Raw genomic sequence first — 25,127 nt, forward strand, 5'->3', positions numbered from 1 at the left:
TCAAATGCGATTTTTAATTACAAGATGAATAGTCTTTAAGAATTCATAAACTCTGAAATGGAGGAATTTGGGCTCTGGCAGCCTTTCCACAAATAAAATTTAAAAACATAATCAAAGGACTTAGACATGACTTCCTAACATTAAATATTTAACATGCTAGCAAATTAGAGGTTTTGTCCTCTTAATTCCTACATAAAGATTGTAAAAGGAAACCTAAAAAAATAGACAAAAGATTGTGCCATATTTTCATTTTCAACTGTGTCAGTGTAAAAGCGGCACAAATTATGCATAAATCAATTATGACACATATAGTAGCTATCCACTTCAGAGGGCTTACTAGTTTTACCATTAGAATGAAAAAGACAGGCCCTTATTCATGTCTGATGTAAATATATTAACCTGCCAATTTTCAGAGTGAATCACTAATTTGACAAACATGATTCTCTCATGTGCTGAGCAATAAACTGGCATTAAATTCTCCACTGCTACTACATTTCCTAAATTGAGGGGGCGAGGGAGGGTAGGGGAACATATATATTTATACATTATCATTAGCCAAATTCTTACATTTACATTTGTAATGAAATAACAATAATAGAGTGATACGAATTATTACAAGCCAATAGAATTCAAAAAGAATCTACCTCTCCAAACATAAAAACAAAAATGCTTTATATAATTTAAAACCAGGTCATTTGATAAAGATTAATATATAAACCTTTTATTCTTTTAATCTAAAATCAAATTCTCCTTCACTGACATTGTGTGAAAAAACAATTCCTCAAAGCAATAACAATATCTACATATATAAAAGACTAAGTGACTGTCGGACCATCCGACCGTGTGACCATCCATCTGGCCAGTAGGTATGACGTGCACTGACCACAAGGGGGCAGATACTCAACACAGGAGCTGCCGAGCTGCAGTGACTTGGCAGCAGCGGTTCTCCGGTGACACACCCCAGAACCAGAGAGAAGGGAGCCCGATTCTTCCCAGGACCACGCAATTCCACCTTCAGCCGTGGGTTATGTTGTTGCTGGGGCACTGTCAGCCCCAAATCTGGTTTACTGCACACTTGCATTTGCATTCCACACCCTGTACAACAGCAACTTTTCAGAGTGCCCTCTCGCACTCTGGGACCCCTTGGGAGATGTCGGAGAGCTGGTTTCGGCCCGATCCCGGCAGGCCAGGCTGAGGGACCCCACCTGCTGGAGGGACCCTGCTCACTCCACAGATGCCAGGGAGGGCCCGGGGAGGTTGGCTCCAAGGCGTGTCAGACCTGTCTCACCCAGTCCTGCCTCACCAGCCACGAATCCGTCCACCAGGTCAGTCACTAGTATATGTTATAATGAAATAGCTTTGAAAGTCTCATGTGAGATATCACACTGCCACACTGAATGACTGCTTAAGTAGATAAAGTTCAAGGTCAATGGTGAGGAATTTTCCAAATGACAGGTGATCAACAGCAAATGTGGTTGTTTTAGTTAAAAAAAATAATCTTACTCATTCACCCTCTGCCTCACTGATTCATTCACTCACAACCATTCAAAAGAATTAAGAAAATTATCCCCCTGCTGTCTCCTGCTTCAAATGCAGGGAGAGAGATAGGACAATTGTTGGGTGTCCAACTAAAACCAAAACCAAATCAAAGAAAACAAACTAGTAAGTTAAAGAGTCATCATTGGTTGGTAATCACTTCGGAAAATTTGGGAATGAGTGGTCCATCACCAATAATCCAAGGGCCCTGCCTTACCTTGTTTTCTGCATAAGCCAGCCAGCGGCTCCCAAGAGCAATAGGATTCATGTTAGGCCCTGGACAAGGATAGCAGCCTAAAAAATTTCAAATGGCAATATTTAGAAATTTCTTAATAAATTTTCTGTTGATGTACCATATTTTGATGCCATTAAAATATAACAAACAAATGCTTTTATTTTTCAAGTTTCACACAAAATTACCATAATACTAGTCATTATTCTAATAGCTAAATGAGGTTTTTTATTTTTTCCTCTACAGTTCCCCTTTGATTTTTTACTTTTCAAATAAGAAACAAATCTGGTAATCACTGTTTGCAAATATTGAGCATTTTATACAGTGATTCCAAGAACAAGAGAGAGAAACTAAGGCAAATTATTTCAAGTTTATAAGTCTACAACTTCATAAGTCAAGCAACAAATGTTTGAAGAGGCCAGAGGAAGGATACAGTTGGTTCAGGAATTTAAGGGCAAAAGATAAAGAATACATACACCTAAATGGAAAAGAAGATATAATGTACAATTGGGAGGTGGGGGGAGATAACCACTTAAGTATGAGGCCAAAGAGAAGAAATCCACAAAGGATGCCTCGTTAGAAAGAAGTTGGAGAACTATTTACATAATCCAGTCCAGCCAATAAAAAATGATAGAAAGGATTATTTTGAGGTTCTCTCCTTTCAACAAGAATAAATCACCTATTCCTGACAGTGGACACCATCTATGCATAGAAATACCAATGAACTCTACTAACCAAGACACACAAAATTTAGTCAAGTATGTGATGTCTGTCATCCTCAAGGCTCTCATCTCCCCTCCTGGCTGTGCCAATGAAGTGTCTTGAGGCTATCACCCTCATCTGTCAACTACACAAAATAATATTCCACTGTCTCACAAAACTGCTTATTTTTCAACTACAGTTTGCATTTAATATGATTCTGTATTGGTTTCAGGTGTGCAGCATACTGGTTAGACCAGTGGTCGGCAAACTCATTAGTCAACAGAGCCAAATATCAACAGTACAACGATTGAAATTTCTTTTGAGAGCCAAATTTTTTAAACTTAAACTTCTTCTAACGCCACTTCTTCAAAATAGACTCGCCCAGGCCGTGGTATTTTGTGGAAGAGCCACACTCAAGGGGCCAAAGAGCCGCATGTGGCTCGCGAGCCGCAGTTTGCCGACCACGGGGTTAGACCATCATATACTTTACAAAGTGTTCCCCCTGATATTTTCAGTACCCAACTGGCACCATAGATAGGTATCACAATATTATTGACTTTATTTCCTATACTGTACTTTACATCCCCATGACTATTCTGTAACTATCAATCTGTACTTCTCAGTCCTTTCACCTTTTTCACCCAATCTCCCAACCCCTCTCCCCTCTGGAAACCATCAAGTCTATACTCTGTATCTAGGAGTTTGTTTCAGTTTTTCACAGAAATGCTTCAAAGGGACTCGTGGAAAGACTGCAGAAGGAAAGAATGCAAAAAGCCTAACCTAAAGGACTCCTGGTTTACCATTCCAAAAGTATCTGGTTAATATTTTCACAAATGTTTTCTTCTAAAATGTACACTAGAGGATCAAGCTAAGGTTATCTATTTCATAGTTTTAGTATCAATTTGGAATCTAAATTTTTGCAATCAGGAGGCAAACAAGATTTTATAACAATAAACTTTTCTTCCCATGGCAAAAATAAATAAATTACATAAACACATAAATATAGTATCAAAAAATAGCCTTTCTAATTTTCAAACTGCACTGCTCACATACATGCTACCTAGCAGAAAGTCCCAGTCTATGTTGATCCTAAAAGACATAGAGTAATCAATGCATGACATTTCATTCAAAAGCATACTTCTTAATAAAAAAAATTAATAAATTGAAGCATATTAGGTAATGGCCAAAAAAGTCATCTATATAGAAATTTTTTTCAAATATTCAAATAGTGTGCTCAGCTAAGAGCCATATATTTTAAAGCCACTTTTAATAGAGATCTTTTTTAAATGTATATTCCATGGTTCCCTGAATTCAGAGAGCCTTGTGAGAAGCAATAGTCATCATTTTGAAAGTTGGTGTTGCTGTGTTCACAACACTGGAGAAATCCACATTTGCTTCCATTATACACTAGTTTTCGTTTCACCTCCTTCAACTGTCATCTATCTTGAGATTTCATTGTTAAAGAAGATTTAAAATTTTATTTTGCTATATCCACTTAATGTTAATTATGGCTAAATATTATGGGGGAAAAACACAGGACAAAGGCCCATTAAAATAGTGCAAAACAACATACTCTAACAAACAGTATGTATCACTTAGTTAAAAGATTTCATTTCTATACTCATATTGAGTAAACTAATCCTACTCATACAAAAATGTGCTTTTATATATGTGCATACATATATTCCACAGGCATTTTTAGAGCTAAAGAAATGAGTATAGGTACGGTGCATAAGATAGTTTCCCCCTTTTCAATGTCGTTAAGTAAATAAGAATATTGAATTGTGGCATTACGTAAGAGGTAGCTAATCTCCTGAAATTTGAAGTCAACATAATCTAACTCTCAATTCTAATAACCATTTTGCCTCACTATATCCTAATAAGTATATATTCTCCTTTCTAAAACAAAAGCATACTACGGAAAAGTACAGTTAACAATTCTTCATTTCACTTTTAGAGTCAATGTTTTTAGAAACTCAGTGGACCTCAAGAGTTACAGTGTATTGGGATAAAAGCAAACTGTTTTTCTGCTCTTCAAAAACATTTTACAGCTGGAATCAGCAGAACATCAGCCACTCAGCACTATCCCAACTTTATAAGCATGACTTCTTTAAAGATTAACTGTTGCCTCCAGCTAAACTTTGAAAACAAATGAAGGGGAAAAAAACCAACCCGCTATAATATTAGGACTAATTCTAACAAGTTTACAATGTTTGTGAACAAAGTAAAAAAGAACTAGGTATTTTAAAAACTTGGGTTTCTGAATTTAAATAAAGATAAAATTCAAGAAAAGCACAATAAATGAAGATTCTTCCATTACTAGAGTAATTAAAAGGGCACAAGACATACAATTTAGAGCAGGGGTCCTCAAACTTTTTAAACATGGGGCCAGTTCACTGTCCCTCAGACCGGTGGAGGGCTGGACTATAGTTTAAAAAAAATTATGAACAAATTCCTATGCACACTGCACATATCTTATTTTGAAGTAAAAAAAACAAAATGGCAAAAACACGCGCATGTGGCCCGCGGGCCGTAGTTTGAGGACGCCTGGGTTAGAGGGCATCCTCCCAAAGCGTGGTCCTAATGGAGAGTTCACCTGAACTCATTTTGAAAACCAAAGAATTTAACCACGCTCCATAACACTCTGCCTTATTTTTCTTGGTAAGAATAACTCAAGAGTTCAGACCTTTGTGGGGGCGGGGAGAACCTGATGTCTGCATTTATGGTCAACTGACTTTCAACAAGGATACAAAGGCAAGTCAATGAGGAAAGAATAATTTTTCAACAAATGGTGGATCATCTGGATATCCATGTGCAAAAGAATTAAACTGAACCTTGACCTCACACAGCATACAAAAATTAACTGTAAATGAATCAAAGACATATAAGAACATATATGCATAAATCACAGACACAGACCAGGGTGTGGTGATCGCCAGAGGAGAGGGGAGGTGTGGGCTGGGTGGAGGTGGGCAAAAGGGGTGGGGTGGGGATGGAGACATCTGTATTAGTGTCAACAATAAAAAATAAAGTTAAGAAATGAAAAAGCTAAAAGTATTAACCTCATGTAACAAAATATAGTGGTAAATCTTCACAACCTTAGGTTAGGTAATGTTTTCTTAGATATAACACCAAAAATAAGCGATAAAAAAATAGATAAATCAGACTTCATCAAAATTAAAACTTTTGTGCCTCAAAGGACACCACAAAGAAAGAGAAAAAAACAACTCACAAAATTGGGAGTTTTGCAAAACATGTATCTGATAACTGACTACATCTGGAATATAAACATAACTATGTCAATGCGGAAAATACAACTCAATATAAAACTTAACAAAGAAGATAAAAGATGGGAAATGCAAATTAAAAGTAGAATCAAATACCACTTCATGAGACCCTAATAGAATAGCTATAATCAAAGAACAATAACGATTGTCAGCGTGAATGTAGAGAAATTGGACCCTCAGACACTGCTGGTGGTGATGTAAAATGTTGCAATCACTCTGCCTGGCAGCTCTTCAAATAGAGAAGGATAGAATTACCATATGACCAAGCAATTTGACTACTAGGTACATACCCAAGAGAAATGAAAATGCATGTCCATACAAATACTTATATCCAAAAGAAATGAAAAAAATACTTCCCCATAAAAACCTTTTACTCAAAAAAAAAGCATTATTCATAATAGCCCGAAAATGGAAACTAAAGGTCCATCAATTGATAGACAAAATGTGTTATTAAACACACTATTATTCAGCAATAAAAAGAAATTAAGAATAACATTACATCATCTGAACATACCAGTTTATCTGTCCACTCACCCACTAAAAAACAACTTGGTGGCTTCTACATTTTGGCAAGTTGAATAAAGCTGCTATAAATACCATGGGCATGTTTTTTAAGTGGACATAAGTTTTCAACTCCTTTATGTAAATGTCCATTGATAGATAAATGTCTAGTTTTGTGAGAAACTATCAAACTGTCCGTTAGAGTGGTTGTACTATTTTGCATTCCCAGGAGCAATACATGAGATTTCCTATTGCTCTACATCTTTGCCAGCATTTGGTGCTGTCAGTAGTCAGCATTTTGGCTTTGTCTAATAATGTGGCATCTCATTGTTGTTGTTTTTGTTTAAAAATGATTTTATTGATTTTTTAAGAGAGAAATGAAGGGAGAGGGATAGTGAGATACAAAGATCCATGAGAGAGAAACATTGATAGGCTGCCTCCTGCATGCCCCCATACCTGCATGCAGGGGATTGAGCCTGCAACCCACGCATGTACCCCAACCAGGAATCCAACCATTGACCTCCTGGTTCATGGGTTCACGCACAACCACTAAGCCAAACCATCCAGACTGTTTAAATTTAAATTTCACTGATGAACTACCATTGAGAGCATATTTTCATATGCTTATTTGCCATCTGAATATCTTCTTTTTTCTATTTAAGGTCTTTGGCCCATTTTTTTAATATATATTTTATTGATTTTTTTACAGAGAGGAAGGGAGAGGGATAGAGAGCTAGAAACATCGATGAGAGAATCATCGACCAGCTGCCTCCTGCACACCCCCTACCAGGGATGTGCCCGCAGCCAACGTACATGCCCTTGACCGGAATCGAACCTGGGACCTTTCAGTCCGCAGACCGAAGCTCTATCCATTGAGCCAAACCGGTTTCGGCTTTGGCCATTTTTTAATCAGTTTGTTTTCTTCCTGTTGAGTTTTCAGAGTCTATGTATAGTCTGGATAACAGTCCTTTATTAGATGTGTCTCTTACAAATATTTTCTCCCAGTCTGTGCCTGGTCATCTCATTCTATTGACAATGTATTTTACAGAGCACAAGTTTTTAATTGCAATAAAGTCCACCTTATCAATTACTTATTTCATGAATTGTGCCTTTGGTGTTGCATCTAAAAAGCCATCACCATACCCAAAAGTCATCTAGGTTTTCTCCTGTTATAGTCTATACATTTATACTTTTGTGTATTGCACTTAAAATTAATTTTAGTTAATTTTTGCAAAGGATGTAAGGTCTATATCTAGATTCAGTTTTTGGCACAAGAATGTTCACTTGTTACAGCACCTTTTGTTGAGGATATCTTTGCTCCATTGTACTACCTTTGCTTATTTCTCGAAGATCTATGTCTGTACTCTCTATTCTGTCCCACTGATACATTTGTCTATTCTTTTGCCAATGTGAACATTAAAAGTGAACCCTAAAACAAACTTTTGGCATTATATGTTTTATGGGTTGAATAAATGTATACTGACATATAACCATCATTGTAATATGATAGAGTATTTTCACTGCCCTACAAATCCTCTCTGCCTATTTATCATCTCTGCCCTCCCCATTACCCCAGCAACCACTGATCTTTTAACTATCTCCATATCTTTGCCTTTACGCATACATAGACTTTTCATGAAAGTATAGGTAAAATTTTATGCTTGGCTTTTCTTAACATTATCTCATAAGCATTTTACATATTGCCATGAAAGTATCATGAAAATAATTGTACATGCTAATTTAAAAAAAGAAACATCATGAGTTGAAGAGTACTGCCATTATAAGGCTAAACAGGTGGGAATAATGTGCAGTGAATAAGAAAGTCTTAAGTTATTTCATTGAACATATTTGCTGAGTGTCCACTATGTATCAGGCACCAGGCTGTGAAAACACCATGGCAGCCTAGTCCATTGTATATAAATGAGAAACCAAAAGAAGAAAGGTAGATTTGACTTTTACCTTGAGTTGGACTGAGTTCTCACATTAACATTCCAAACCTTTCTTAGATAATTTACAAATTTGCTTTGAAATATTAAAGAAAGAAAAAAGCTCCTATTTCAATAATTAAAAATAATTGTGCATTTTTAAGATCCTTTAAATTCATTTCTTACATTTCCTATTCATCATGAACATATATGAAGAACACACACTAATACTAAGAAATAACATGAGGACTATAAGGAATACATGTTCCTCCTCCAAGTAAAACTGGGGGCCAATGGAAAGAGTCACTTACTTACTGTATAATCTTTTGCGCTCTCTCTCTCTCTGGAGACTTCCTATCTACGTTTCAACTTAAGCACACTGGAAATGACTGCTAATGACACCTATCAGTCCTTGTCTTTTGTTTTCTTAATCATACATGGGTTTTAGATTTCCACATCAGACAGCTGCTCAGGGCCACCTTTTCTGTACAGCCAAAGACAAAGGTGTCTCCTTTCTCATCATACTGGCTGTGTTCCCTTTCCAGTTCTCTATCAGCTCTCTTTACCTGATCCTTCACCCCTTTGGCACAAATTCCCAAGATACTTTCTCTGATGGACACAGCTGTCCCTACTAATTTTACAGTCCCGATTCATACATAACTAAGGTACTCACAATTGTATTACACAAGAGCTTTTCAATTTTAGAAGTTAAATGCTTGCACGAACAAAACAATAGCCTCATAGACCAATGGAACAGAATTGAGAATCCAGAAACAAACCTACATGTGTATGGGGCAACCAATTTTCAACAAAGGAGCCAAAAACACACAATGGAGAAAATAAATAAGTGGTGCTGGGAAAATTAGAAGGCCACATGCAAAAGAATGAAACTGGACTGCTATCTGTCACCATACACAAAAATTAACTCAAAATGGATCAAAGACCTAAGTATTAGGTCCCATGAAAAAATAAAATACATAGAAAAAAAAAAAAACATAGGTAGTAAACTTAAGGATCTTAGTGTCAGAGAGGACTTTATAAATTTGACCCCCAAAGGCAGGGAAATTAAAGTAAAAATATGAAAACATCCTCAAATTTACTGGCTATAAGGGAAATGCACATGAAAACCACAGTGAGATATCACCTCACACCTGTCAGAATAGCTGTTATGAAAAAGTCAACACACAAGTTGGCAAAGATGTGAAGAAAAGGGAACTCTCATGCACTATTGGTGGAATTGTAAGTTGGTATAACCACATGAAAAATAGTATGGTGATTCCTCAAAATTTTAAAATCAGAACTACCGTAACACCCAGCAATTCTACTTCTGGGCATTTATTCAAAGAAAATGAAAACTCATTTGAAAGCTATATGCATCCCTATGTTCACTGCAGTATTATTTATCATCGCCCAAGACATGGAAACAACCAAGGTGTCCATGCTAATTAAAATATATGTGTGTGTGTGTGTGTGTGTGTGTGTGTGTGTGTGTGTGTGTGTATATATATATATATATATATATATATATATATATATATATATATACACTAGAGGCCCAGTGCATGATTAAATCATGCACATGTAGGGTCCCCTACACGTTTTCGCTTTCGATCACGGGGGAGCTGGGTGCCTGTCCGCAGGTGCACCAGGCCTTTCAGAAGCCTCCGGTGCGGCGGAGGCTTCTAAAAGGCCTGGTGCTGGAGCGGACAGGCACCCAGCTCCCCCGCTTTTGATGGTCCGCGGTGGGACATGAGCTCGCTGCCCCAGAGGCCCCTTGTGTGCCGCAGCACAGCCATGGCGCAGACGCTGAGCTCGCGCTGCCGCTGGTGATGCGAGCTCAGCGTCCCGCCGGCCCAATCGGCCACCCCGGCCACCCCAAGTGCCACCCCCCCAGCCTCCTGGCCAATCGCGGGCATCACGAATGTACGGTCAATTTGCATATTTGTCTATTATTAGGTAGGATATATATAAATGGATAAAAAAATGTGATATATATACACACACAATGGACTATTACTTAGCCATTAAAAAGAATAAAATCTTAGCATCTGTGACAACATGGATATTATGCTAAGTGAAATAGACAGAGACAGACAAAAACTACCGTCTTACTCAGGCGTCCTCAAACTACGGCCTGTGGAACACATGCGGGTGTTTTTGCCGTTTTGGTTTTTTACTTCAAAATAAGATATGTGCAGTGTGCATAGGAATTTGTTCATAGTTTTTTTTTAAACTATAGTCCGGCCCTCCAACGGTCTGAGGGACAGTGACTGGCCCCCTGTTTAAAAAGTTTGAGGGCCCCTGGTCTTACTAGACTACAGTAGAAAAAAAATTCTAACTCCAGACTTCCTTCCGAATCAATTCTTGCTGAAATTTTCATCCTTCTGGCCTGCCCTACAAATCTTAGACGTGTCCATTACCTTTTTAAAAAATCCCTCTCCCTCTCTACCTGTGTGTGTAGATTCTATGCTTATTTCTGCACTTCTGGGCAGTAAAGTCTGAAGATGTGGGGAAAGGAGGAGGGAGAGAGACAGGCTCACACATTTCACCCAGGTGTGGGCTAGAGGGGGTCAATGGTGGGGAGAAAGAGACATCTGCAATATTTTCAACAATAGACATAAAAAAATTTTAAATTCCTCATGTGTGATAACACAGTTACCTCAAGTATGTTATGATAATTTATTAAACAACTGCTTTAAAAGTACAACATAGCTACATGAGAATATATAAGAAGAAACTGAGGCAATCTAGTATAAGGCTTGCTTAGTAATATGTGGAAAACGTGTTGTGGGTTGAAAATTCATACCATAAAATTATAGTACTAAATAAGACATCAACAGAAACATAGGAATATCCTAATAATTGAATGCCAGGAAATATCAAGTTGGTACATACTTGTTACAAAAAACTTTTTTGTGAAAGTACAGCTATCAAAGGCAGCAATTTTCTCCTGCAAGACTACGACGAGGATCCTAAAATTAGAAAGAAAAAAAAATTTTTTTAAATGTGAGTGTGAAAGTCTATAGAATCATAAATAAGTTAAATCATCTAGATTTAAACAAGTATCTATCTTTAAAGCTTTAAAAAATCAAGCATTTCTTATACAATTTAGACTAGAAATATATGCCTCATAAAAGGCAAAAATATAACCATAAAACCCTTAATAATCAAGATAGACATTACAGGAATAAAAGTGACAGAGAACCAAATACATCTCAAAAAAATTTTTCCTCTGAATAAAATTTTGTCTCCACTTATTATAAATCAAATAAATCTATATTCATTAAGAATGTATAAGATCAATAAATTGCTGGCTATTTACTAAAAGTGTTTTTCCACTTCTGGCTCAAAGTCATGGAATTGAACATAAAATGGATTTATCTAATTTGTCACTTAAAATTATTGCTGAATTTCCCAACACAAAAGCAAAAAAAACCCAACTCAGACAACTATTATTCAGTGCAAATGAGTCATTTCTGATTGACTCAATATATTAAAAGTTAATCAGACTCCATATGAACTATAAGTTCTCCCCCTTGAGATTTACAAATAATTAGGAAAATAATTAGTTATAAATTTTCTTAAACTGAAATTCCTAAAATACATCCCAAATAAAGTTATATTACAAACTACATTTTAGAGCTGTTCCTTGCAAAGGCATTAACAGGCAAATTTCAAAGTTTTTAAAAATCAAATAAAAATTATGATTGGCAAGTATTTAACATACTCGTCTTTGAATAATTTGATATATCATAGGATAATTACATTATCCCAACAATAATGTATTCCTTCTATCTATAACTAGAGGCCCGGTGCACGAAATTCGTGCACGGCGGGGGGTTGTCCCTCAGCCCAGCCTGTACCCTCTCCAATCTGGGACCCCTCAATGGATGTCCGACTGCCCGTTTAGGCCCGATCCTAGGACTAATCCCTCTCACAATCCAGGACTGCTGGCTCCCAACTGCTTGCCTGCCTGCCTGCCTGATTGCCCCTAACCGCTTCTGCCTGCCAGCCTGATCACCCCCTAACCACTCCACTGCCAGCCTGGTTGATGCTTAACTGCTCCCCTGCCAGCCTGTTTGCCCCCAACTTCCCTCCTCTGCCAGCCTGGTCACCCTAACTGCCCTCTCCTGCAGGGTTGATCACCTCCAACTGCCCTCCCTTGCAAGCCTGGTCCCTCTCAACTGCCCACCCTTGCAGGCCGGGTGCCTCCCAACTGCCCTCTCCTGCTGGCCATCTTGTGGTGTTCATCTTGTGTCCACATGGGGGCAGGATCTTTGACCACATGGGGGCAGCTATATTGTGTGTTGCAGTGATGACCAATCTGTATATTACTCTTTTATTAGATAAGATAGAGGCCTGGTGCACGGGTGGGGGCCAGCTGGTTTGCCCTGAAGGGTGTCCCGGATCAGGGTGGAGTTCCCTTGGGGCGTGGAGCGGCCTGAGCGAGGGGCCTGTGGTGGTTTGCAGGCCGGCCACGCCCCCTGGCAACCCAAGGGGAGGCCCTGGTATCTGGAATTTATTTTCCTTCTACAATTGAAACTTTGTAGCCTGGAGCAGAGCCAAGCCTGCTGCTCCCTCCGGGGTGGCAGCCATCTCTGTGGCAGTTAATTCACCTTCTACAATTGAAACTTTGTAGCCTTAAGCGGGTGAGCCCGGCCAGGGTGTGCAGAAAGCTTTGCTTCCCTTGTTGCCGCCGGCAACCCTGGCCTGCTCTCTCAAGCTCCATTCTGCCGCCATTTGTTTGAATTTGTTTCCCTTCTATAATTGAAACTTTGTAGCTTGAGTGGAGGCTTAGGCCTGCAACGGCTATGGAAAGCTTGGCTTGTTCTGTTACCTGGGAAACCTTGCTCTCTGTGGCTGTAGCCACCTTGGATTGGGGTTAATTTGCATACTCGCCCTGATTGGCTGGTGGGCGTGGCTTGACTGGTGGGTGTGGCTTATGTAGCGGAGTGATGGTTAATTTGCATATTACCATTTTATTAGAGAGGATAATAAAAGCCTAATATGCTAATTAGACCGGATGTCCTTCCGGAAGATCTTCCAGACGAAGCCGGGCGGCGAGGGAAGCCCACGTCCCGGGTGTCTGATGGCAGCCAGAGGGAAGCCCGGGTCCCAGATACCAGAGAGAAGCCGGTGCTGGCAGCCAGGGAAAGGAAGACCTACCCTTGCACAAATTTCATGCATCGGGCCTCTAGTTTCCTATAATTTTTGAGTTTGACATTACTGAAGTCGAAATATGCATAACAATTAGACCTTCAATATGAATTGTATACTATCACTGAGTTTTTCTTTGCCTGTTTCTTTCATTCAAATGATTTTATAGTAGTATCAAAGCCAATGTGTTCTTTATACGTATCACGATGTCTACCCTTCCTACTACGTTCAACCTTTCTGAGTCACTTTCTGAAATATTCCTTTAAAATCTAACCTGAATCTTTTATTATAAAATTTATTTTATATTGACACAGCACAAAATATTTCATTTTCCATGTTCTGTGTGTTTGCTTTTTAATGCAATGGAAGAATTGTACTTTTGCACGCATGACCTTGATCGAGACATTTATGATCGTAGGGCTTCAGTTTGTGCAAATGTAAAAGTAAAGTGTTGAGTAACAGAAGATTCTTAGGGTCCCTTTCTCCTTCAATGTTTTCATTATTACCAGGTCAGGCAAAAGTTCAACCCAGATCTGAAAATTTTCCTAGAGAATTTAACAAAACAGATCTTAATGAAGGGAAACATTAGCTCAATTGCAGTTTTAAGGAATAAGGAAAAAAATCTTTTTTGCAGTTCACAGTGCTAAAAGGAAAATACATTTCATATCATAAACCAATAAACACAGAAGTACATACATCATAAATACTAAAAAGTTATGTGATACATATAAAATCATTTCAAATAACCTTGGTATGTTTGCTCTGATACTTTCTATTCTTTTCCATTTCATTTTTAAAAAACTGGTTATAATTCACTAAATTTAATTCAAAATTCACTAATGAGTCAAGACTAAAAATTTGAAAACATTTGTTAAGAACTTTTCAGAGCTACTCCATTTAGCAGAATTCAAAAGGTATTTTTGCAATTAAAAAAAAATCAAAGGTAGTCAATTATATTGGCAGGGCTCCACATGCCCAGGAGATATGATACTTTGTAAAAGAAATACATGAAAAAATGCTTACCGCTTATTGCAATGAAGATCATAGATAGGAGTTTTAAACTGAATAGACTTAACCATTTCCCCAGTACGAAGTGAATACAGATCCACACAACAGTAAGGTGGGCTAGTGCTAAAAAAAAAAAAAAAGAAAGAAAAAGAAAAATGCCATTAGTTTTCACAAGGTAGGATGGCCAGTAAACTCTATATTTTCTGGGTGAAAAGGTGAAGAGCTTGAGAAATACAGATTGGTAGTTACAAAATAGTCATGGGAATGTAAAGTATAACAAAGGAAATATAGTCAGTAATATTGTAATATCTATGTATGGGGCCATGTGGGTACTAGAAATATCAGGGAAACACTTTGTAAAGTATATGAGTGTCTAGCCACTATGCCATACACCTGAAACCAATACAAAATAATATTGAATATTAACTGGAAATGAAAAAAAAAATTAATTAAAAAAAATGTTACTGAGAATGTGGATAAAAGGGAACCCTTTTGCACTGTTGGTGGGAATGGGAACTGGTGCAGCCACTATGGAAAACAGTATGAAGGTTCCTCAAAAAATTTGTAATTTGCCCTAGTCAGTTTGGCTCAGTGGACAGAGCATCAGCCTGCAGACTGACGGGTCCCAGGTCAATTCCGGTCAAGGGCACATGCTCGGGTTGTGGGCTCAATCCCCAGTGGGGGTGCGTGCAGGAGGCAGCCAATCGATGATTCTCTCACATCATTGATGTTTCTATCTCTCTCTCTCTCTCCCTTCCTCTCTGAAATCAATAAAAAATTGTAATTTGTTATTCATAACAAAAATAGTTTTAAGTGTTGATCAATAAAGAATGGATATATTGTGATATATTAATGTAAAAGAATGTTTCTAGAGTATTACTCAGCAATTTAAAAGAACAAATTATTCATACAATAGAGATGAACCTCACACCATTATGAACTAAAAAAAAAAAAAAAAAAAAGCCAAGACATAAAAGTTTACATACTGTGTGAGTCCCTTCCAATGAAAAACTAGAAAGGCAAAACTATATTATAGGAAGCATATCAGTGGTTGCCATGGACCAGGGAAGGAGGGAAACTATATAGTATAAAGTGGCATGAGAAATTTTTGGGGAGTTGATGGAAATATTGTTGTGTCGTGATTATATCAGGTACTCACACAACTGTATACTATTGGCAAAACTGGGTCGGGGAGGGGGAAATCTAGTAAAACTTCAACTTCAATCTCTAAAATTAACACAAGGCAAAAATTCTTCTCTTACTGTTCCCAATAATTAAACCAATCCTCTGCTGAGAAGCAATGAGTTAATAATAAATGAAATTTAACATTTTGCCAGACCAACTGGGAAGTAAAACACAGCTTGTCACATTCAATTAGCAGCTCATTACAGCTATTGGTACATAGAAACTTGAATTCTGATCATTTCACTGGCATCATACACTGTCACAACTGAGATTGCTTCTGCAGAAAGCCTCCCATAGAGGTAGACAAAACAAATGCAATGAAGGTTTATAGAGTTGACTTAACAAGACTTGAAAGAACTAAAAATTCTATTGGTATGTGCAAAACCCTGCTTATTCAATGCCTAATAGAATAAAGATAACTCTTTAAAATAAGAGTTTTCAGAAAGTCACACATTCATAAAGGAGTCACACGTTCTGTCAATAACACAGCTGTGTACACGCTTGGCATATCCTTTTGTTCTCTACTTTCTCTCTTTTCAAAAGCCTTGACCATTTCCCTGGGACACAGTTCAAGACAATCTTAATTTTCCTCATGGGTAGGCTGACGAGAAAGCTCTCCATAACATCAGCAGTAAGCATGCCCCATAACAGGAAGGGCACATGTTATACTAAAGCATGCAGACATGACATACAAAGCTTTTACTTAGTACTCTCGTATACCCTACACAGTGCCCCAGAAAATAAGACAATTAAAGTTAGATATCAGCAGAATGAAAATAAAGAAAATTAAAACAGCTTATGGTCAACACTGTAAATCAATTAAGCTTAACCAACTTACAGAAGACTCCACCCAACAAAAGCAGAATACTCTTTCTTCTGAAGTGCTCACAATTATATTTAAGCATGGGCACTTGTGATCTATTCCATCATATCACACTTTAAAAATCTATCTATCTAGTTAAAGTTCTCCTAAACCATATATCTCTGATCATTTATTCTGGTTTCAGAACCTATCAATGACACCCGCCCTAGCTGGTTTGGCTCAGTGGATAAAGCATCAGCCTACGGACTGAAGGGTCCCAGGTTCCAGTCAAGGGCATATGCCTGGTGGCAGGCTCGATCCCCAGTAAGTGGTGTGCAGGAGGGAGCCAATCACTGATTCTCTCTCATCATTGATGTCTCTCTCTCTCTCCCTCTCCCTCTCCCGCTCCCGCTCCCTCTCCCTCTCCCTCTCCCATCCTCTCTAAATCAATAAAAATATTTTTAAGTGACACCCCATTGCCACAGAATAAACATCAACCTTTTATCTAAGCAAATAAAGCCCCCATAATATGGACCAAATTGTTTTAAATATTTAGTGTACATTTTCTTCTTGTATTCTAGTTCATATACCATTAGTGACTTTTTTAAAATGGTTTTATTGATATTTAGAGAGAGAGGAAGAGAAAGGGACAGAGGGACAGAAACATCGATGAGAGGAACATCGTCAATCAGCTGCCTCCTGTACGCCCTCACCAGGGACCGAGCCTACAACCCGGGCATGTGCCCTAAAAGGGAATCCAATCGTCAACCTCCTGGTTTCTGGGTCAGTGCTCAACTGCTGAACCACACTGGTCAGGCCATTAGTGACTTTTCTACTCATGGTCCTCTATTCCACCCCCATCTCCAGACATCTAATGATTCTCATCATTGATGTTTCTATTTCGCTCTCCTTCTCTCTTCCTCTCTGAAATCAATAAAAATATATATTTTTTTTAAAGTGGATTCTCTCCCAGTCAAGCCTTGAGAGCAGCCTTGAAAGACCCTAAACTCAGGACCCAGTTTGTCCTTCTGCCATTGTACTACTTCAAAATAACATTGGGTTGCCTTTTCACCTACTATATTTGAAAATTAAATTTCAGCATTGTAACTGAAGTTATAATTTACTGTTTATATTTTAATCTAATTAATTTCTTTACATAAAGTAGTATATGGACAATTACATTAAACTAATACACTTTTACATAATTTTAAAAATTTTATCAATATAAACTATTCTGAGACAAATCTCAGTGGGTGTCTATTTCTTCAGTTCTTCTGTAACACATTAACAATGTTAGTATCCTAACTTACTTTTTTTAAAGCAATAGAAACAGTTTACAAAATAATAAAGCTGGAAAACTACTGAACATCAAATATTTGAAATAAAAAAAGTTATTTTAATCTTCATGAGTTATATCAGTAATTTGTTCTTAATGAATTTAGGTTACAAAGTTAAAAGGCTTGACCAAATGTACATAACCACATCATTTGGTTGAGTGATCATCAGAATTCTCAATCCATTACTTCAGAATTCTTTTATATACAAATAACACTATACATGTTGTAAACATGGGGAAATATTCTGACAGTCCGTCTCAGATCTAGCAATTACTACTTAAAGAAAAAGTCAACAATACAGTGAGGTCAAGACAAATGAACCACTTAAAGGACTCTGAACTGGAACTGAAATTAAGGTTTTTAGTTATGTACAGCTAAGTATTGCTGTTGAAGTACATCTTTTCATGTTAGAATTAACAATCCCTTTTCTATGTCAAAAACTAGGTTTTAACTTCTAAAGAATAATATATGACCCAGGTATCTTGAGCCTTTTGTGAAGAGTTAGTATAATGTTGAATACTTTTGCATTTTTTATGTATAAAGAAATGATGATGGATCTTATGCTCTATTTTTGAAATTTAAATATTACCTAAAAACAGTATATTAGCTAATTTTTTTATGCTGTATAGGGGAAAAGGAGTTATAAAGAATACAATATTAAACTCCTATACTCAAATTTATAAATATCTAAAATATTTAAATTTCTAATCTCAGTCTAATTTTAATTTTTATAATAACATGCTTTTAAAACCTTTTTTAAAATATGATTTTATTGATTTTTAGATAGAGAGGAAGGGGGAGTGAGAGAAAGATAGAAACACCAATCAACCATCTCCTACACGCCCCCATACTGAGGACATAGCCCTCAACCTAGGCATGTGCCCTGACCAGGAATTGAACTGCTGACCTCTTGGTGCATGGGATGATGCTCAATCCATTGAACCACACCAGCTGGGTAATAATAATATGCTTTTTGCTTTATATTAATATATTTTATTAGAATCATAGCCATTTCTTATCCCAGACAATGTTTTCAAAATAATATCTTTTGTAATGCAATACAATGAGCATCACCTTAAAGCAATGTGAAATATGGCTTTTATGATTTGAAAATTCTAAACATTAATACCATTTTCCTTTACAAACACTTTTATTATTTTTATTCATGATATTTAACAGATTGAAACAAAATTAGAAAAAGCGGAACAAAGTATCTGAGAAAGTGACATTTTCCAAGAATGTGCATGTATAAGTGAAACACAAAATAGGAAAGACATCTTAAATCTACCACAAATTGCAAGAAGCATGGAAACACTTATTTTTAAATGGGAAAAAGCTGCACAACCTTCAACATGTGTTACTGAATCTAATCCTTTAAATATAAGAGGAAAATTTTTGATAGAATTACATTATTTGTATTCTTATTCAGTTCCCAAAGAACAAAAGCCACTTGGTTGCATGTTTTATTAAGTAATTAAAAAGAAAATGGAAACTTAACCATATTAAAAGCTAAGTTTGTGATTATCCTACTTAATATTTTTCTTCAGCAAAGTTCTGAATAAACACTGGGTAATTAAACCTTCCAACACTACCCCAAGTTGCAAGAGTGGTAGTAGTGAAGCCTTTATTTGGGAGGCGACCAGCAGGCAGAAGTAACATCTCCACATAAAAGTAGGGGGTAATGTCAGAATTGGGGGTCGAATCAGATGTTCTTCACATACTGCATAACAGGCAACCAAAGACATCCTGCATTCGATTTTTTTTTTTAAGTAAATTTCTGTTATTTGCAATGAAATACAAAGATGAGTTGGAAATACTCTACCTTTAAGGGAGAATTTAAAATAACTAGGTATGTGTTTTTTTTTAACCAGATAGAATATAAAGTTATAATACAAGAAAATGTGTTTAATATATCACAGTGAAAAGCAAAGGCAATGAAAATTCAAATTATGAAAAATATGTTTCAGGGGAAAAGAAAAGTCTGCAGTTGACTTCATATATCCATCTTATATAATAAAAAGCTAATACGCAAATCGACCAAACAGCAGAACAACTGGTTGCTCACTGACCACCAGGGGCCAGATGCTCAATGCAGGAGCTGCCGCCTGGTGATCAGTGCATTCCCACAGGGGGAGTTCATGGCTGGCGAGCGCAGTGGCAGTGGCAGGAGCCTCTCTCGCCTCCGTGGCAGCACTAAGGATGTCTGACTATGGGGAACGGGCCTAAGTTGGACATCCCCCAAGGGCTCCTGGACTGCAAGAGGGCAGGCCGGGCTGAGGGACGCCCAAGTGCACAAATTTCATGCACCATATAATAAAAGCCTAATATGCTAAGTGTCCGGTCTTCCAGTCATCTGTTCAAGCAATCAAAGCGTAATATGCTAATGATATGCTAAGGCTGCTCAACCGCTTGCTATGATGTACACTGACCACCAGGGGATAGACGCTCCGACTGGTAGGTTAGATTGCTGCTGGAGTCCCGCCGATCAAGACTGAGAGAGATGGACCGGACAGCCCTGGAGCCCTCCTGCGGTCCCTCTCAAGCTGGCCAACCTCCCGCATCCCTCCCCGGCCCCAATCATGCAACGGTGGAGTTCCTCGGCCTGGCCTGCACCCTCTCACAATCCAGGACCCCTCAGGGGATGTTGAAGAGCTGGTTTCGGCCCGATCCTGCAGGCCAGGCCGAGGGACCCCACTGGTGCATGAATTCATGCACTGGGCCTCTAGTTTGTTATATTAGTGGTTGCTTTAGTACAGCACTTAAATTTTTTTTAATAGGAAAATTTTTTATTATATAGCAGAGATCAGCCAACTATGTCCCAAATCCAACCCCACTGCCAGTATCACTGGAACATAGCCATACTCACTTTTTCTTTATTTTCTATGGCTGGGTTGAGTAGTTGCCATAGAAACCATATGGTTAGCTAAGATTAAAACATTTCATATATGGTAAACAAAATTTCAATGATCTATAGGGTGGTGTGTTTTTTTCCTAATGTAATGGGGCTGTTTTACACTGTTCTTCTCAGGGGTCTTATAGTATTTGCTTCAGTTGTTGTGGAGAAATTCAAGGTGAGCCTAGTTCCTTAAAAACTAGGAACTCTACAATAAGACATCATAGGATTAACTATTCTAATTTTTTTATATATATTTTATTGATTTTTTTTACAGAGAGGAAGGGAGAGGGATAGAGAGTTAGAAACATCGATGAGAGAGAAACATCCATCAGCTGCCTCCTGCACACATTGATCAGCTGCCTCCTGCACATCTCCTTGCGGGGATGTGACCGCAACTAAGGTACATGCCCTTGACCGGAATCGAACCTGGGACCCTTCAGTTCGCAGGGTGGCGCTCTATCAACTGAGCAAAACCGGTCAGGGCCTAATTTTTTACATTACCGCCATTGACTCTCTTATTTGGGAGCAATATATATGTTCTAGTTTTCTTCCCATTTTCTCAAGCTCTCATTTTATCCAATTTTCTACCATTCTCCCTTCAGTGCCTTCCAATTTCTTCATCAACTGTGATGCATTTGTGGATTTTCCCCCCATCTATTTCTTCCCATAGATTTTGTCTCTCCTATTATATTCACCCTTTCTTCCCAGAGTTCTTCTATTTGTTTTGTTTTCTCCCTTCATAGGTAATAAATTATATAAAATTATTCTGAAATATTTGTTTACAATTATCAATTGATCAATAGCAACACTATTCTACTGATTGTTCTTCACTTACCAGTAATATCTTGCTGAGTTAGGTTTTTCATTTGCCCGTATCATGTAAGTTTTCAAAGAAAAAGTTGTTCATAATATTGCTTTTAATGACCATGAGATCTGTAGTAATGCCCCTTCATTTACTCTTGATATTGGTAATTTGTGTCTTCTATTTTTCTTGATCCATCTCACTAAAGGGTTATCACTTATATTAGTGTTTTCAAAGAACTAACTTTTGGCTTACCTGATTTTTCTCTGTTTTCTTTCACTGATTTCCACTTATTATTTTCTACCACTCACTTATTTTAGGTAAACTTTCTCATCTTTTTTTGATTCATAGGTGAAAAGCTTTAGATCTTTCTTCTTCTCAAATGAGAGCATTTAGTGCTTTAAACATCCATCCCTCGATCCCTTTTGTTACATCCCAAATTTTGTTATTTTTTAACCTTCCTATTTTCTTGTGAGTTCTGCTTGTCCCATAGTTTAATTTCTAAACTTTGTATAAATTTCCCAGAGATGTTTGTTATTGATTTCTAATTTAATTGCATTATGGTTATAAAAGATATTCCATTATATTACCACCCAGCATATGCAAACTATGGACTTCAGGTGATAATGACATGAGCAATGATCCTATGACAGTTAAAATTTTATAAAAGAAAGCAATAAAATATCTTGGAAAAGTACTTCTATCAATAGCAACTTCAAATATTTAATATTAATTTTTGCTGATATTCATTTAATAATTGAATGGAAACACAATTTTTTTAAACACAGAAGAGAACAAAAATAACAAAGATTGAAATGGCAACCTTGCCTTCAATGGCATCAGGTTTCCAAAAAATCAAAAACATATCTGTCTCTTATTTATATAGCAAATACTATAATAAGCCAGGATTATTATAACCATCATACAGTATTCTTTTAAATTAATTTTTCAGAATACCAAAATATCGCTTTGTAATTCCCTATATAAAAAAATGTTTCATTGATAATAGCAGAAATGTTAATAAATTGTTCACTATTTTGTAATTTTGAAAGATATGAATTTAATGAGTCTAAAGTCATGTATCAGAGGGATACAAAGAACAGAGGTAAACAGAAAAGTTAAAATTTTGTTTAATGACTAAGAAATACATCATGAAGTTCCCCCAAAAAAGAAAAAATAGTTAATTTTCAGTCACTATATCAAAAAGGAACTATGAATAGCAAACAAATATATTTTTTAAATTTATGTTGTTTATAGTAGAAGCAATAGCACTTCAACAAAACAATGCAAAATCTTGTTTGGATTTATTTCATAACTGCTTATTTGTTATGATAAAAAAACGTATATACGGAAGCATTTTGCATATCAACAATACCTATAATCAAAGTTTAACTGAGAAACATGGGATACTTTAAATGAAAACACTAATGTCTGGCCCAACTCACCAAAAGATGATAATTATACTAACTTCTGTTAAGCAAGCACAGAGGCCAAATACACTATACTGTATAAAAGCATGTGTGTTTTTATTACTCCAATGCTACCATAAAACTTTATAAATGTGCAAAAAGATTAAGTATACATATGAAATCAATACAAACCAACTTATTAAACATGTCAAAGAAACCTACAGTTCATTATAGCACTTGAGACACATTGAGAAATGAAGAAATGCTAAGGTTAACAGCTTATATGAAATCTATTTCTCAAAATCAAGGAATATCAGAATGTACCTAGAGAGAATTTAGAAAGAATATATGTAAAAATCTGTACCTTCTATTAATTCCCTTCTCAATAATTAAAATGACAACGGAAAATCTGAGATTTTTTTTTTTTTTTTTACAGGACACCTAAATTTATGGTTCCGAATCAATTCCTGTAATTTGACTTATTAAAGTACCAAAAAATCATTATTTGTACAACATAGAATGTTTGTTTGTAAGTTGGGAGGAATATTTATATTCATATTGGCTTAATGTTTTTACATTCCACAATATATGATAAAGCCATGTCATGTTATTTCTTCGCCCCCTTTACCCCCCAGAAGCTGAGCTGTTCAGTTATCCAAGGCCAAATTAGCCCCCTCATCAGGACACAATTCTAGGCCTGTGGGTTTTGGAGATTTAAAAAGGAGCTAAAAATAAAATATATGTACTGTTATAAACACATATTTGTTGTACAAATAATATCCATTTATATTTACACATCAATTTAGCTATATCGTGGTATCAGGTGTAGAAATAAAGCAGATGAGATTTCAAGTGAAGTATAAATTAAAATTGCAACAGCACCAAATGCCTAAAGATATAGATTTGGTTAAGACATAAGTAGTTTTTCAGTTTTAACAGTATTATTACCATAAAAGAATACTTTTCACACAGTAGTAAGAAGAAAAATGTTTTTCTTATTTGGCTGCTCTTATAAAGGTAAGTGGAATGCGGGGCAGGGGAGCAAAAGTTGTGAAATTCATATCTTACATCCAATGTGGAAAACCATTTTGAAACAATATACTAGAAGTGAAAATGTGTAACTGCTTTCCACTGATCAAAACGTTCTTATAAACATAATTTTGAAATGTAGCAATTTAAAGAAATAACCCTCCTTCACAATTCACAAATAAAACTAATACATGAATGGTCGTCGATGCAATGCAAAAGTATAACTACACAAAAATGAAAAATACTAAGGTTATATTAGAGCAATTTGTAACCACAGCTAAACCACCGCAAGATGCGAATTTCTGACACAACCTTATAATTTTAGATTTCATTATGAGGAATTAAAAAAAAAAACTAATACTACCTTTACAAACTAAAGCTATTTCTATACAACACCTAAATAAAAGACTGCCAAAATAAATTTCTACCCAAGTGAAACCATGATTTTATTTGCATTTCAAAAGAGTGTGATTACTGTTTTTCAAGAATTCTCTAAAAGGATTTAAGAAGATCAGTAAAGGGCTGGAGCTGAAGTTACAAGTTAGCACAGACCTTCATAGGAAATAAGGGCAGGCTAATTGAAATCTGGGTTGTCTTAGAATACATAAAATGCAGTCATTGTGTTTATGCTACATACAGTATAGAATCACTGATTCTAACAGCAAAGGATGAAAAGCAGGTGGTTATCACAAAAGTTATTCTATTTCAAAAATGTGTACAAGCCAGTAATGTTAAGATAGACAAATGGAATGATGTAATGTTTCAGAAAAATGTCTCTAAGATTCTAGTCCCAGTCGAATGGACAGCTAAAAATGGAAACTGGAAATTCCCATTTCAACTTCCAGGATTAAGCAATTTAATAGTTATCAGTGTGACTCTACAAAGTGGTTCAACTTCATTTTAAAAAACATACTTTAAGATCCACATTCTCCTTTAAAATGGACAGAATGCCTTTTCTCACTTAAAAATAATTTCTTTACATTTTGAACCTACATTTTAAAATAAAGAAGAAACTTTTAAAAAAATAAAAAAGCCTACCTCAGGCAAGCCTCAGTTCACTGGATCTATGTCACATTGATTTATAACAGTTATTTCTTTTGGGGGGGGGGGGTAAAAAAGCACACACAGATGCAAACAATTACTCTATTTTTGTAGGCAACAAGTGAGGTGGGTGGTAACTGAGAAATTTTTTAAAAATCCTGTCACAATATTCTGCTTTTTCTTAAGAAACCCTCCTCACACAACAAACGTTTGCCACATCAGAGAATTTCCAGGGCCCGAAGCACCACTTTGATTCCAGACCGCTGCAGGCATTAGCA

At 36.6% G+C, this 25,127-nt stretch overlaps 1 protein-coding gene across 11 annotated transcripts in view; it reads right to left on the reverse strand.

The window, feature by feature from the left end:
• Positions 1 to 25,127, reverse strand: part of BCAS3 (BCAS3 microtubule associated cell migration factor) — a 479,435-nt gene that overhangs the window by 370,211 nt on the left and 84,097 nt on the right. For all 11 annotated transcript variants that reach the window (XM_079796989.1, XM_079796987.1, XM_079796983.1 and 8 more), the window contains exons 8-10: positions 14,364 to 14,471; positions 11,079 to 11,155; positions 1,754 to 1,830 (exon numbers count right to left, since the gene is read on the reverse strand). In XM_079796989.1, the coding sequence (XP_079653115.1) occupies positions 1,754 to 1,830; positions 11,079 to 11,155; positions 14,364 to 14,471 (262 nt within the window). The remainder of the gene's footprint in view (positions 1 to 1,753; positions 1,831 to 11,078; positions 11,156 to 14,363; positions 14,472 to 25,127) is intronic.

The sequence above is a fragment of the Cnephaeus nilssonii genome (assembly GCF_951640355.1).
Source record: "Cnephaeus nilssonii genome assembly, chromosome: 19".
Lineage (NCBI taxonomy): Eukaryota > Metazoa > Chordata > Mammalia > Chiroptera > Vespertilionidae > Cnephaeus > Cnephaeus nilssonii.